The sequence below is a fragment of the Nannobrachium achirus genome, assembly GCF_963921795.1.
Source record: "Nannobrachium achirus genome assembly, chromosome: 1".
Lineage (NCBI taxonomy): Eukaryota > Metazoa > Chordata > Actinopteri > Myctophiformes > Myctophidae > Nannobrachium > Nannobrachium achirus.
Window position 1 is genome coordinate 56,406,011 of NC_137810.1, and position 16,621 is coordinate 56,422,631.

Genomic DNA, 16,621 nt, shown 5'->3' on the forward strand with positions numbered 1-16,621 from the left:
CATGCCCGAGCATCTTTTCGACGGTACATTCTTTACACGGGTGAATGTTAACCTTGTGAAAAGCTAACCTGCCGACGCGGGTGAATGTTAACCTCTATGCCTAAACCTAACCCAAACCCAAACCTAAACCTCAGTAACCGTGACACGGTAGCTAACCTGCCGACACACATAGTCGAAAGAATAACCCATCGAAAGAGCGAGATTCCCCCCAAACAAACTTTATAGCATACCCTAACAAACACCATGGGGTCCTCCTATGGAGTTGTTGATAAGATTTGACCAGTCAGGTCTAATCAAAGACACACAGAAACATAATACACCATAATCTACACTATAATCTGATTCACCTGAAAGCTGCCCCCAGGGATTACCTGGGGTCCATGCAATAATTTTAGCTAAATTCAAACCAATGAATACAGCACACTTCCAGAAGGCCCAAGGTTGTGGTTTTCCAGGAGCCCCCGTAGAAGAACGGTTGTAGGCACAACTCCTGGGCAGAATGAAAGGCCTGCCTGTTGCGCTAATGAGATGATGAGGGCAGGATAGGGGACCTAATTCATGTCAGATGTTTGTTTGTGTGTGTGTGTGTGTGTGTGTTATGCTTAGTCAAGACTGCAAGTGACTTGAGGCGTATCATCAAAAAGGTCTTGAAACACAGCCACGCTGGTAGACGCTAGACGGACAGACGACACCGGGCATATCGGTAGGGCTCGACGAGCGTTTCAACTTGAAAATACTGCAAATAAACATGAACGCATAAAGTGGAATGCGTTGCTTTCTTTGCTCAAACAAACACAGGCTTGTGAGCAGGTCTGGACTTGAATGGCTTACATTGTGTCATCTCTCAGTCATTCAGTCAGCCTCCCTGCGCCAAAGAGGGAGGAGACGCTGTCCAATAAGAGATATAGCGGACGGACAGGCGCCTGTCAGCCAGTTACAGTAGCTCTGGCAGACGGCGCAGAGCTAGGGAGGACATCAGTCAAACATGGAGACAACGCCAGTCAGACTGGCCTATAAGCCAGGGGTCTTCAACAGGGGGTCCGGGACCCCTAAGGGGTCCTCAGAGTTACTACAGGGGGTCCTCCAAATCGTCCAATCCTTTTAATATTAACAACGTGAACCCTAGTGTCCGTATTCTGAGAACTGTAGCCAAAAATAGCAGATCTACAAGCCCACAACGCTGCGAGGCGTTGTGAGCTTGTAGATCGGCTATTTTTGCGCAAGATGTTTGGTGTATGGGGAAAAACAGAAGACTAAGTACAGAGTAAAAGGTCAAGTTTATTAGGTAATGACGGCTCAAGTGGTTAAATATCTGAAAACTCAAATTGACATGAATCGAAAATACACTGAAAAGGTTGTGGGGGTCCCTGCTTCATCTCTCTCTCAACTAAGGGGTCCTTGGCCTGAAAACGTTGAAGGCCCCTGCTATAAGCATAAACACATCTGTATATATCTGTGTGTGTGTGTGTGTGTGTGTGTGTGTGTGTGTGTGTGTGTGTGTGTGTGTGTGTGTGTGCATGCGCGTGCGTGCACGTCTGCATCAGCGCACCGTGATTCGTGCATACATAAATGCCACATCAGATGGGTGAAACTTCATGGCAACAGAATTCCCCTTCCCTCTCCTTACATTACCAGTGAGAGCGCCGTTAAAGAGGCTGATATTGGGTAACTTAACTGTTGCTACTCTAAAGGTCTATTAACACCAAGCATGAAATTACAGTCAGAGGATCTGTGTGTTTTTTTTAAGGCTCCTCTCCCATGAAACTCAAAAACAATGCCCCGCATTGTTGCTGCGTAAAGAGAGAGAGAGACAGAGATGGAGGTAAGAAGAGAAAGAGAGGGAGGAAAGGCGAGAAAGAGGTAAAGGGAAAGACTGTTCTCTGCATACAGTGTAGGTGGTTTCCAGTGTTTGAATTGTGTTCAGGATGTGTGTGTGTGTGTGTGTGTGTGTGTGTGTGTGTGTGTGTGTGTGTGTGTGTGTGTGTGTGTGTCAGTCCACCCATCTATAAACAGGTTGTGGGAGTTGAAACGAGGTAGGGTGGATACAGTATTCATGCCCAGGGGATGGAATGAAGGAAGGCACCACGGAAGGTGAGATGCAGGGAGGCAAAGAAATAAGAGGGCAAGAATAGAGAGATAGAGAGAGAGAGAGAGAGAGAGAGAGAGAGAGAGAGAGATAGCATGGTGGTGGGGGTTGCCAACAACCTATTCACCACCATCTTGTTTGTTTGCGACCGTCAGGTCGCAGTTACTATCAAAACCTCGACCAGCTGTCCGTCTGTCAGTCACACGTCACACTTTTGCCCTGCTCATATCTCCGCAACCGTTGCCCCGATCCATGCCAAATTTTGCACATACACTCCTTGCCTGCCATCAATTCTCACATGGCCCTCTTCTAGCGCCACCATGAGGCCGATTCTTGCAAAACACATTTTTGGACACTGCTCCTACAATTTTTGCCCTAAAATCACGCAAATCGGTACACAGTATGTCTACACTCATCTCATCAACATGGATCTGTCCCATATAGCGCCACCATCAGGCCGATTTTTTCAAACACATTTTTGGACACTGCTCCTACAGATTTTGCCCTAAAATCACATACATCGGTACACACTTGCTCTACACTCATGTCATCAACATGCATCTGTCCCATTTAGCACCACCTTCAGGCCGATTTTTTAAAACACATTTTTGGACACTACTCCTACAGATTTTGCCCTCAAATCACGCAAATCGCTACACAGTATGTTTACAGTCATGTCATCAACAAGGATCTGTCCCATTTAGCATCACCATCAGGCCGATTTTTACATGCGACCTGCCGGTCGCTTATCTCCCGATTTAGGGAGTCTTACTGGTCACTACAACTGTTCTTCAGTTGGTGTGTGTAGGATTAGAACCAAATTGACTTTGGGAAAATTGCTTCACCAAGGCAATGTATGCTCTGCTCACAAAATGTTCGGAAATATAACGTTGTTTCTTCCCCCCTTCAATAATAATAATAATTTTATATATGTTTTATCGTTCATTTGTCACCTTTATAACAAGGTATAACCTGTAAGGCAACACAGCTAAACGTATGGGTAGTGCCCTCAAAGGATTTGTAAAATCCCACAATATGCATCCGTTGGTAATGGCTCTAGTTTTGAGCAACCTGCCAGCATGCACCTCGTCACAGGTGTGTGACTGGCACCTGGGCATGTCCTGCTACTTTGTTGAGTTTGAGTATGCTCCAAGCAGCAACACTGCCCCCATGGAAAGATGCCACGGTTGTCCCTCTCGATAAGGCCTGTGCTATAAGACAAGTGGAAGCTGGTCTTACGTCACGCAGACTAGAGGGGCAGCATTATTTGGTATCACCATTTCCAAACTTGGGACCAATTGGTCTTCACCAGTCTCACGGAACTTGGGAGTTCCGTGACACTGGAGACTGGTGAAGTCAAAGGAAGACAACACCCCAAGAAGACCGGTTCCTTTATCCTTGCGTCATTTTGGAACCGTAGGCTTTCTTCTCGAGATTTACAGGCAAGATTTATTCAACGGTACCAGGCGGAAGTCAAAGTTGCAGGACCCATGCTCAGGTGGCGAGTGAACATGAATGGAAAATGAGCAGATAAGAGTCTTAGTATTATTATAGGGTGGATTTCAAAATAGGAATTCAGTGGCTCAAGAAAACTGCTTTTTAGAGACCTCTGCGGAGGAATTTAAGATTTGTACAGGATTTAGAGGTGGTGCCATAGTTTTGTACTTTTTCAGTTTTTCATGTGTCTAGGAGGTTGAAAGTACTTCATTAGACCACCTGGTGTGGTTTTTATGAGCAATTATGTGTTCTCTTGGTATTTGTTTGTTTTCTCTTGGAGGCTGCCACCTTGTGGTCAAAAGTGTCAGTTAAAAAACACACATACTTATTACATCACAGAATCAACTCCTCCCCTAATTACCATTCACCCAACACTGTGGGGTGTGGCTAACTTCAGCTGGGTCACCACTTACCATGACATCCATGCATACGTAATGAACTGGGGGTGTGGCCACATAAAAACCCAATTTTAAGTCTTTCTATATACTTTTTTGGAAAAAGTCTTCCTCCTAGTATAATCATAATACCTGATAATCATGTTTTAGAGGGGGGGGGGGGGGGGGGGGGGGATCATGGCACCACCTCTTTAAGACTTTTGAGACATTTGAAACATTTTAAGACCATTTTGGAACCAGCAGACACCCTGACTAATAGACCCCCACCTCGATGGTCTTCCTCTTGATCTTCTTCTGGTGTTCCAGGCGTTCCTTCTCTCTCTCCACAGCTCTGGTGGACTCCCTGAGTCTCTCCAGGTCCTGCTGGTACGTCTCCCTCTGCCTCTCCAGCTCCGCCCTCTCCTCTGCCAGCCGTTCCTGTGTGACAGGTAAGCAGTCAGCTTTACTGATGCCCTATCATCTATCACAGGGGTTTTCAAAGTGGGTGACGGGGCACCCTGGGGTGCCGTGACGGCAGTCCAGGGGTACCGCGAGTTCATTTGATAATATTTGGAATTAATTTGAAAAAACTTAACTTGACACTTGAAAAAACATTTAGTATCATTTTAAACTTGAAGCACAAAGTTATTTTCAGTCAGTTCTAACCAAAATGGCTATTATCTCAACGTTTTCCTCGCAACATAATCACTAAAATATCGTCACTGTCGGGCAGAAACCTCGTATCTCCAAGTTTCAAATGTGTATGTCTTTTGGTAAAGCAAAGCCCTGCTTCATCATACAAGACTGTCGCACAAAACCAGTGAAAACAGCCGATCTACAAGCACACAGCGCCTCGCGATTCTACCTTTTCATGGCTAGCAACCCCAAATTGTACTGTATTTGGCCATGGACGGCCATCTGAAAATATTTTGTGCCATGGACCACAGAAGAGAAGAGCGGTGCTGAGTTCATTTCATCAAGCGTCTTTTTGACCGGACGAAAAACTTTGAGGCGTTTGTGCCAGGATGTAGGCCATATCAAGGCCGGATGTAGCCGTGCTTCAGTTTACTTAAGGCCGGACATTTTTTAACATGTTTTCCTCTTGGTTATTGACCGGACAAAGCCAGATGTTGGAGCTATAGCTCCTGTTCCAGGAGCACCGCTCAAAAATAGCAGATTACAAGCTCGCAGCGTGTCCCCCCCAATGACCCACGTTGAGAACAAGTGTCTATCGACCACATTTAAACGGAGGACATTTTGCTCTCACGTCACACACGACACGCACAGCCGCTTTGTGCATCTTCTCCCCAACAAACTCACACATGATCTCAAAGTATGAGATGTGTGTAGGGCTGTTGAATATGACATTTTATGTGACGATTAATTGTCACACGAATAATTGCGATTAAAGTTATAATTGTGTTTTCGTCGTTGAACACTGGAGCATATGAATAAAAATTACATTTCTGTTTGTCTTTGAAGTCGCACAGGGCAGATATGACAAATAACCTAAATATACAAAGGAATGACTGGCATATTCCTACTTTGCTATACTCCTCACACCCCCTCCATCTAGAGATCACCTGTTACTGGAGTAAGAGAGGAAACGACCGCTTTACCTACCCAGGACGGAGATGTGAGAGATTAGGAAAATCTTTTGTACCGGCTGCCCTTAACACTTGGGGAGCCAAACTCGTTCAGGGACGAGTTATGGCCACTAGGTGTCCCCCTGCCACAGGAAGTTATCTCGTTCACAGACGTGGCAACAAACAGTTAACTTTTTGAGCCTGCAGCTGCCCTTTGAATGACCTGAGTCCATTACGTCACCCAGTCAGTGCAGGCAGCCCCTCTGGGCAAGACATCACGGAAGGACTTAACATTGCTTTAGATTCTACTTTGAAACATAAGAACGGCTTTATCTAAGAATGACATGAAAACAGCCCCATGGAAGCAGAGAGCTGATTGTTTTCACGGCGACACTTTACCGCGATTTTACCGCGATTTTTGGATTTTAGTTTCGCGAGCGTTTGTAAACAAATGGATTATCCTCCTCAATCTTCTCTGGACACGCACGTGCACACGCACGAAGCTTGCGAGGCACGTCAAAACAAAGCGTAAGTCAATGGTGCCAGCAGCAACAGCTATACATGTTATAAACCTTAGCAGCCCATGTGTTAAGCTGTACAACGAGACACATAACGGACGCTTGAAAAGGTCTCCCTTCCTAACTTAGACTGACGGAACCATTGCTGTATTGACTTTGACCTCTAAGGAACTATTGCTGTATTGACTTTGACCTCTAAGGACCTTCCAGGAAGAGTGCTCATGTGCGTCTTGCGGTGACACGCTTCCTAGTTTCTTCTTTTTTCGCACTGATTTTTGACATTGCACTATTAGGTTGTGTTGGTAGTTTCTGAGTATTTTTGCTTTGTTTAACAATGACAGTGAGATACTTGTTTGCACTAACTAGCATTGACTGCTATGGTCTCTTTTGCAAGACACTTTATGTATATATACTTATATATTATTCGCCCCCTCTATTGATGCACCTTCTCTTTATTGGTACTGTACTGCTCTTGTCTTTGTTTTGTTTTTTTCCCTCTTATCTATCTTTTCTTACGTCTCTAACGTCGTAACTTTGTAAATAACTGTATACTGCTGTGCTACTACTGGACAACTGAATTTCCCCCTTGGGATAATAAAGGTATCTATCTATCTATCTATTTATTTAGTACTTTATTCTTTAGACATTTATGGTGGAAATAGCCGACCTACAAGCTCACAACACGGTTGTGAGCTTGTAGATCTGCTATTTGCAATACTTTTTGAAACTGTTTGAAACTATACGAAAATTTTTCAACATGGAAATGATTATGACGATTAGGCAAAAATAATTGCCACTACCGCAACTATTAGACGATTATGTAATAATTGTGACAGGCCTAGATGTGTGTGGTTTCCCCTGCTGTGGAGCCAGTGTTGTTTTTGACAGCAAATTTTGATTTAGTTTTAGTCATAGTCTTTTAAATAAAATAATTCATAATTTTAGTCACCTGAAAAGGTTTAGTTTTAGTCTAATTAAATCATATTATAAGATTTTAAGGCGACTAAATCTACAGTTGATTTAGTCGTCTAAAATGTAGTTTGACAGGCCTTGATGGCATCGTAATGACTGATTTTACGCTTGGTTATGTGCTGAAAATAGCCGATGTCGCAGCGCGACGCGTTGTGAGCTTGTAGATCGGCTATTTTCAGCACGCAACACCTGAGAGCAACCAAACATAAAATTACTCTCTTCTCCCTCCTTAACGTTTTAGTCTAGTTTTTACTTTGTTGACGAAATTGTCAATGTATTTAGTCTTAGTTTTAGTCATCACAGCTTAGTTTTTATTTAGTTTTCGTCACACTGTCGACAAACATTTTTCGTCATAGCTTTAGTCGACAAAATCAACACTGTGTGGAGCAGTTGCTTCTCCTCACCTCCAGCCTCCGGCTCTCGTCCTCCCTCTGGCGCAGCCTCTGCTCGGTGGCCTCGGCCTGCGTGCGGTGCCTCTCGCGCTCCCTCTCCCAGCGCTGCTGCTCGTGGCGGTGCTGCGCCTGCAGCTTCTGGAAGCTGGCCAGCTCCTCGCGCTGCAGGGCCAGCGTCCGCTGCTTCTCCTGTTCCAGGAAGACGTTCCCCCGGTGGCGGCCCGGCACCGAGGCCCTCTCCGTCAGCGAGGCCCGCTGCAGCTCTATGTGGCTGTCCTGCTGCGACACGATGGCCTGGAGGAGGAGGAGGAGGAAGGGGGTGATTTGGTTGGTTTTTTGTTTTGTTACAGGATTTAGGACAGGGGTGGGCAACTTTGATGATGGAGAGGGCCACTATATTTCCACCTTTCTACCAGCAAAAATAGCAGATCTACAAGCTCAAAACGCATCGCAGATCGGCTATTTTTGCTTCTTTTGAATTGGAATCTGGAATTATTTTTTGTTATTTTTTAAATGGGATCCTGAAATGTAACATTTCGTTAATTTCAAACGCATATGTTATATACTCATGTTAACTTTGTGAACCTAAATACAAATACATTTGACATCAAAAAATATATTTTAATACTACTATACTAGTCATTAAGCTACACTAATATAGACTGACGGAATTAAAACAGGTCATGTTTGGGAATTGTAACAGCTGAAATCAACAATATATTAGTATTCCGGTATTAAACTGCGGGCCGCATTAAGTGAAGGTGGGGGCCGCATGTGGCCCCCGGGCCGCCAGTTGCCCATGTATGGTTTAGGAGTTTCTGGTGTCACAGTCACACCAGTGGTGGAAAAAGCACTTAAATGTTTTAATTAAAAGTATCAATATCGCAATGTAGAAATACTCTGTTACACGTTAAAGTCCAGAATTCAAAACGTACTTCAGTAAAAAATTGAAGTATTGATATCAAAATATATTTAAAGTACAAAAGTAAAAGTTCTCATTATGCAGAAAGAAGTTTTCAAAAATATAAACATCTTTTGAAAAAGGTAGATCTACAAGCTCATAGCCGAAAGGTTGTGTGTGTGTGTGTGTGTGTGTGTGTGTGTGTGTGTGTGTGTCTTCCACAAAGTAACAACTAAGGTTTTCAAATAAACTGTAATGGAGTAAAAGTAGTAGAGTAGAAGTAAAAGTATTGCAAATTGGAAATACTCAAGTGAAGTAAATACGCCTAAGAAATGGTACAGTACTTGAGTAAATGTACTCAGTTACTTTACACCACTGTTGTCACACAGACATGAGACTAGCAGCATGCATTGCAAGTTACCACCGTCGGTCTGGCCAGTATGTAAATGTCCATGTTTATGGGAGCATATGCACATGCACACGCTTTAATTTTCTAAACTAAACACACACTGCAGAGCTCAGAGAGTGCGGCGAAAACCCATCTTTGCTGCTCAGCTGAGCAGCATCACAGAAAAACTAAATCCAAACATATAATTCACTGCTACATCCTTCTGATAAGTTATAGAACCCTAGCCTCGCAAGCCATCCCGAGTTACGTCATCACCAATGTGCTTCCTTTCTCGGTCTGGTGTCCCCTCCCATCGATCTCTTTATGAGAATTTAGGTTCAATTCCCAATCAAAAGGCTGCATTACGAGCAAACCCGCCTCACACCGCTCCTGATTGGTCGAGCGGCTGCTACAGCTCTCGCATTTTGTAAATAAACATGGCGGACCCCATGTCCGATGCGAGTTCACAAATCACAAATAAAAGCTGCATTAAGCGAAGTTTTATCTGAAATCAACAGCATTTCATAACTTAAAAACGAACAACAGTTTGCACCTTTGGAATTTCTGTCTGGAAAAGACGTATTTGATGTACTCCCGAGTCCCGACGATGTTTTGATGCGCTGATGACTACTGAATGGACCTGTCAGTCAAAGTTAGTAACTACGTCATCGCGTAATGCATTGTCTATGGAGAACTCTGGCTGTTGCGAGGCTAATAGAACCCCTCTCTGGCGTCTAGTCTTGTCAGCGTGAAAAGTGTGTCAGTCCTGCTCATTTTTCACAGCCAACACTAGCTAAGAAGTGAACACAAGCTAACATCAAAAGGGGGTTCACATACAGTACACCCCCCACCCCCCTCACACACACACACATGATACTTGTGTTTCCATCCAAATGTCAAGTGAATTTTTCGTACACGTTTCTACAAAAGTAAACATTGCGTATTTGATACGTTGCCATCACTTGGTCTAGACTCTAGTGTGATAAATGGACTGCATGAATGTAGAATGTGGGTAAACCCAATACAAACATCAGCTATAAAAAAAACATTATTACTGGGAATGTTGACTGCAGCAAAAGTGGTTATATCGCTATCTGGTAAAACAAAACAAAAAAAGGAAAAAAAAAGAAAACCTTTCCCTGCCCATTTATCATTTTAAGTCCTTTGACAAAATCTTTTCCAACACAAACAATCAAAACGTGTTTTGCTATATTGAGGATTTTTTGGCTGGACCTGCAAGAACCAACCCTACAGACGCATGTCACTGACTGACACTGTCAGACCGTCAACAGATAATTACAGATCCAGTGTAAAAAAGTAATCCAGGTTGACCTGGATTGAACCCCAAATCATAACTGACTGAAGAAATTTCCCACTGGACTACAAGCAACTCTGACTTCAGAAGGTTGACATTTCCCTATTATAAATCCTTGTTTTGAGTGGTCTTGTGTAATATTGTAATATTTTGAAATACTGTATGGACTTTTGATATTCATGAGCTATATGAGATATTCTAGTCACACCCACGTCTCACCTGTAGGCTGTAGAGTCTCTGGGACAGCATCAGCACTCTGTCAAAGAACTGAAAAGACAAAAACAGAACCAAAAAGTCAAACCACCACCAATGACAATTCAACCAATGTAATTCAGCAGCATCAACCAGCCACTGGGATTATGTATATTTTCAATCTGGTAATGTGTCCTGTCCACCCCAAGAATGATAAACATAAAGATAATGTTGTGACCAGCCACATTGAACGATAATGTTCAGTTAACTTGTTGAACGTAGGTGATGTATTGTAGGTGATGACGTGTTGAAAGTGGGTTTTGATTAGCTGTCAGTGTTTCTCTCTGAAAACGATAGATAGATAGATAGATAGATAGATAGATACCTTTATTATCCCAAGGGGGAAATTCAGTTGTCCAGTTGTAGCATAGCAGTATACAGTATTTACAAAGTTACAGAGAAGTAATAAAAAAAAAAGATAGATAAGAGGAAAAAAAGAGCAGTACAGTACCAATAAAGAGAAGGTGCATCAATAGAGGGGGCGAATAATATATAAGTATACTATATATACATAAAGTGTCTTACAAAAAGAGACCGTAACAGTCAATGCTAGTTAGTGCAACAAGTATCTCACTGACATTGTTAAACGATGCCAATGACATCCACTTGAGTTAGAACGATTTATAAAATGAGATATTTGTTAATCATCATTCTTGGTGTGGACAGCCCTTAACACATGGTGGCGGATGGGAGAGCAAGGAGCTAACCTCAGCCTCTGGGAAGGAGTTGGACCAGATGCGGTTCCAGCTGGCTGGGGAAGAGCAGCAGCTCTCATCAACCTGAGCAACAAGAAAGACCAGTGGTTCTCAAACTTTTACATTTCAAGGTCTCCCCTCAACTCTAACAGCATACTATAAACGGCATACAAATTTAACCAAATGGACCCTAACGGGTCCATTTGGTTAAATTTGTATACCGTTAGCGTTACAGACTTGTATGGGTCAATTAACACATCGGATGCCCACGTGGTGTCTACAAGTCAATTTCTTTGATGTCGCTGGAGGCCCACGACGCGTTTGACGCGTTGTACAGTAAACTATACTGTACTGTAGCTACTGCACTTGGCTACCGCGGTGATGAAACAAACTCCATTTCCAAACATGCAGCGCGCAATTACGTCACCCGGACGTGCTGTGTGTCTCGTTGACTTCCTGTTTAGCGGCTGCACAAAAATGCTGTTTTCTCCGGATTCTCTTCCTTTTTTCATTTTTTTCTCAAAACGGCAGCCTCTTCTACATGCCGTAACACAAACACTGTGGCTTAGAAATGATAAAAAACGGTCCTGACTGAAAGAAAAGATTTTCTCGAAATAAACAGGACATACTCGGATTACATTTACTTGGATTACTTTTCTCGCCAGTACTCTCGCCGGTAGGTAAAATGACGCGTTGCCATGGGCACCAGCAAATTAAGACGTCAAAACCACGTGGGCGTCCGATGTGTTAAGACCCCCATAAAAGGAACCCACAAAGTCCCTGGAATCCACTGAGATAGACAACAACAAGTCATACAGATTATGAAACAGTGACACAAGCGTCACCGACCATTAAACCAAAATGGTGGGTAATGTACCGTGCTAACACGTAGGATCAGTATGAAACTCAGCGTGTTTAAGGTGACTGAGTGTTGTTAAAGTAGATGAAATGATTATGTCTAGGCTATGCTTGCTCCACCAACAGAGTGAGGTCATCCTATTTTGTCAGTCTGCTGGTTCTTAGGAATCTAAGGTTAATCCAATGTTCAGGAAACATTGTTTCAGTGTTTGGGGCTTAATCTATTTATGAGCAAACACACGGTTACCTGAGAGAACAAGATTAAAGTCAACATGAGGACATGGAAAACCTTGTGAGTGAGTGACGAATGACTGGGCTTGGTCTGGAGACATTGTTATTTACAGAAAATACCTGGACACTTTGACGCAGCTCATGAGGCACGTGTGTGTGTGTGTGTGTGTGTGTGTGTGTGTGTGTGTGTGTGTGTGTGTGTGTGTGTGTGTGTGTGTGTGTGTGTGTGTGTGTGTGTGTGCAGGGCTTGACATTAACCTTTTGAGGCACTTGTCCTTTGGGCAAGTACATTTCCCATTCACTTGTCCGGATAAAAATGAGACATTTCACAGTATAACTTTCTTAAATGCATGCATAGGAGTCAGACGTCGAAATAGAATAAATAACAAAAGGACTGCTAACGAACCCCCCCTTTCTCCCTCCACCCTCCACTCCATAGTATCGCCAGTCCATAGTCTGCATACAGCACAAAGCTGTTAGGAAAGTCACAGAAAAAGTTAAACCAAGAGCCACAAGTACATTTTTAATTAGTTTTGTCCGGCATGCGCGTGTGCGCAGAATGTCAATGGTCTGTGTGTAGTCATAGTGTGGTGCATGTGTAAGCACCGTGTGTGCATGTGTGTGTGCGTGTGTGTGTGAGCGTCTTTCTCTCACCGTCTGCTCCAGGGTGTGTCTGCCACAGATCTCTTTGAGCTGAGGGTCAGAGCTGGCTCTCTGGCTCCTGTCTCTAGAACACGTCTTCCTCTTCACATTGCCATCTGGCGCGCACGCACGCACACACGCACGCGCACACGCACACACACACACACACACACACACACACACACAGATAAAAGAGACAAACACACACAGAAATACACAAATAAACCAAAAGAAGGACGAGCACAACACAAGCATATAACAAACAGATGCACCCACACGTGAACGAACATGGAACACATTAACAACGTCTATGGACATACTGTATAAGAATGCTCCCACATGCAAGGTGTTTAGTTGCTGGCGTTTGTGCACCAAGTCTCTAACTAAATACCCAACTGACTAATTAATTAAGCATCCAGATCAGTCAATAAATTCAATCGAAACAACCAATAGGCTTGAATTTCTCCCATTTATTTTGTTGTAGTTGAGAATAGCAGGTTCACAAAGGCCTTTAGAGAGTGGACTTCCTCAGAGCGTGGTCGTGGTGCGCGCCGGAGGACTCACTCTTGTGGAGGATGGTGGGGTTGCTGTCGTAGCCCCCGAAGGTGTCTGCCCTCCTGGGCAGAGACCCCGAGCTGCTCCCCTCCTCTGAGCGCGGGGCTGGAGCCTCCTCCCTCACTCCAGACTGCAGCAGCTTCTGAAGGTTCTCCACTGGGGTGGAGGGACGGGGAAAAGTAGAGATATTAGGGATTAGGGATGGGACGACATGAAAATGTCATATCACGATTATTGTGACAAAAGAAATGTACGATATTATCGCGAAAATCTAAATCCATTATCCTGGGGTGGAACGTTTGCCAAAACAATAGCCGATCTACAAGCTCACAACGCGTCGCAACGCGACGCGTTGTGAGCTTGTAGATCGGCTATTGTTTTGGCAAAGACATTTGATAGAGAGTGGAGAAAAAAAAGACTGTATCAAGTACGTATATTATAAGTTCCTTTTACCAATTATAGAGGGTTTAAGTGGTACCGGATACGCAGCTCGGCAAATAAATAAAAGGTGAATTGATCCCAGTGCATGACGGGAGGACGATATCACAATACATTAAATCTCCACGATACCACTTCCCCTTTCCACTGGAAATATCTTTTATTTCTTTTCTTTTCATTTTTCTGTTTTACAACGGTTTCTATTTTTCCTTCTTTTTGCTATTGATGATATCCTCATGCACAGCACTGTGTTCTATCCATCTGTCATTCAATGTTATATGAGATACATAATGTAAATAAGCCGAAAGTCTTTCTCGGATCTCCTTTCAGTTGACCTCGTTTCAGTGAACTGTACTGTTGTGAAACTGTACCTTTTTCCTATCCAAACTGCTACTAAAGCTTCCAATCAATCAAAACAGTATCTGACCGTGTGTCCTCCTAACCTCGCCCACCAGGCTTTCTGAGGGAAAGCCTGGTGTTCGTTCACAACAGGCCGTTTAGAAGAAGCGGCGTCGCTTTGATTTGGTTCCCTCCGTTTGTTTCCCCAATCTAGCTATTAAAATGCTCGAGTAGCCTAGTGTAGTCTTTCCAGTGGCTACAAGTTGGACTAAAAGATGCATATACCAAACACATTTTTCAAAAGCAAAACTACTCCACATCAAGGACTTTATTAGGTAGGCCCTAAAAGTATGTCCTTGAGCGCAGGGGAATTATTTTGGGTTAAAACTGTTTCCGGTGGATCGTTTCCGGCCAAATTGTAGTCCTTTGAGTACTACAACATGACGTTTTGTGGTTTCCGCTCCAGACCGGTTACAAGCCCGAAAACTGAAGTGATCCCAGACTAGTGTCCTCCTACCCTCAGTGATGGCTCCTTTGAGCAATGTCTCCCCCTGCTGGAGGTCCGAGGCGTCGCCACGGAGCAGCAGCCTGGAGCGGGAGGCGGTGTCCTCCAGCCCAGCCACGCACTCTGCCATGTCCGCAAACAGCTGCAGCTTCTCAGTCAGAGCCTGGATGATCACCGTGTCCTTCTGGCTCAGACGATCTGGGAGAGAAATGTGTTAAAAACAACCATTTAGGCCTAGAATTATTTCATGCTTTAACTATAACAGATCTACAAGCTCGCTGCGAGCTTGTAGATCTGCTATTTTTGAAAAATCTTTGAACCTATCTTTTTAAAAGCGAACATTTTTAAATCAAATATTTGCTTCTGGGTGGTCCCTGGAACAACATATTTTGAGATGGGGGGGGGGGGGGGGGGGGGGGGTCCACGGATCAAATACATGTAATTTTACAAATGTTCACGATTTTTCAAAAATAGCAGATCTACAATCTTGCAGCGGTGCCGCGCTGTGAGCTTGTATACTTTTTTTTAATAGTTAAAGCATAACATAATGGTTAAAGTGGTTCAAATCTAAAGTGACAGATTTGCATTTACACCTAAATGGGTTTGAAGTGGAAGTAGCATTATGGGGCCTAATTTAACCCTGGTTGAGGATCTAAAATTGTGTCATGGACCCACCATAAACAAACCAAACAAACAATCGAACAAACAAACATAAATAAAAGTAGTAACACATGCTATGATGAACCCTAGATGACGAAAGTTTAAAAATCCACAACATCAAAACTAAAGTAACAACCTGATGATTTTTCAGGTTAGCGTGATACATGAGCACCGCCTAGTGGGCAAAGAAGGCGGTTTTAGGGGCAGATATCCACAGAAAGTGCTATTTTGCATGCATTTCTATGGTAAAGACACGTTGGAGCGCTCCTCTTCCCAGGAACACTCTTGGACGTCCTGCGTCTTGCAGAGCGCTCTGAGCACTACAAGCTGAAAATAAGTCATCTTTTGGAGAGGAGTGTTGCTCATCAATCTCAGGTCTTAACCTCCTGGCCGTGTCTGGCAACCCCGTCATTTACGACCTGATGTTTACATCGTTTCAACCGGGCTATTTGTGTTAATAACACACATGATGCCACAACGTCTGACCACAGCAACGGCCCTTCATTGCTGATGCTGCACCGCTGAAGACGGGGTATCATTCCTCATTAAGGTCTATTGTTATTCTCGCCGTCGAGTGATTGCTAGTTACCTTGGAAGTCTTTAAACCTGGCAGCTCGAGCCTCCTCCTCCTCACTAAACAGCCTCTCTTCAGTATGTGGACAGCTAAGAAGGAGAGAGAGGGGGGGATAAGATGTGAAGACAGTAGGGCATTAACGAAGAAGTCGACTCGGTTGACTTCATTACACAAGTCGACTCCCACCAGAGAAAGTCGAAAGTCGAAGCTGAAAAAAATAATAATACTTTCTATTTTGAAAATAGCAGATCTACATGCTCACAACGCCTCGCGATGCGAGGCGTTGTGAGCATGTAGATCGGCTATTTTCACAATTTCTGCCTCCGTATATTTGACAATTTGGACAATGTTTAATTTGCCATTTTAGAGGTATTAAAAAGTCCTTAAATTGGCACTTTAGAATGTGAAGATTCCCTCTATACACTTAAACTTTATATTGGTTTGTTTAAAGTTGAGTGAGAAAACAATGTTTCACATTAAGTTAATCATCTGGGGACCACCCAAAATAATCGGGGGGTCGTGTGTGATGTGATGACGTTAAAGTCAACTTCAACTCAACTTTTTTACTGAGTCGAGTCGACTTGCAAAAATCACAAGTCGTTAATGCCCTAGAAGACAGATTAACAAACACACTTTAGGAACATTGCGTGACTACTTGGCGGTGTATTCAGGAGAACATGTGTCAAATGCAGGGCATAGGAGCGGTGCGAAGCGCGAGTGGCGCAGGGCTTTTTTTAGTTGAGCGTGAGCGAGCGAGTTCTAAAATGCGTCTGAGCGGCAGTGGAGCGATGATTTTCCTCCGCTCTTTGGAGCACAGACCCTCCTCCGCTCCAAGCCGATCCT

The 16,621-nt window shown here is 43.7% G+C and overlaps 1 protein-coding gene across 3 annotated transcripts in view; it reads right to left on the minus strand.

Annotated features, from left to right (window-relative positions):
* arhgef18b (rho/rac guanine nucleotide exchange factor (GEF) 18b) overlaps nucleotides 1-16,621 on the minus strand; it is an 82,692-nt gene that overhangs the window by 17,284 nt on the left and 48,787 nt on the right. For all 3 annotated transcript variants that reach the window (XM_080732714.1, XM_080732713.1, XM_080732712.1), the window contains 8 exons: nucleotides 15,794-15,867; nucleotides 14,557-14,742; nucleotides 13,272-13,418; nucleotides 12,720-12,823; nucleotides 10,989-11,060; nucleotides 10,249-10,296; nucleotides 7,438-7,719; nucleotides 4,246-4,395 (listed from right to left, as the gene is read on the minus strand). In XM_080732714.1, coding sequence (XP_080588840.1) covers nucleotides 4,246-4,395; nucleotides 7,438-7,719; nucleotides 10,249-10,296; nucleotides 10,989-11,060; nucleotides 12,720-12,823; nucleotides 13,272-13,418; nucleotides 14,557-14,742; nucleotides 15,794-15,867 — 1,063 coding nt within the window. The remainder of the gene's footprint in view (nucleotides 1-4,245; nucleotides 4,396-7,437; nucleotides 7,720-10,248; nucleotides 10,297-10,988; nucleotides 11,061-12,719; nucleotides 12,824-13,271; nucleotides 13,419-14,556; nucleotides 14,743-15,793; nucleotides 15,868-16,621) is intronic.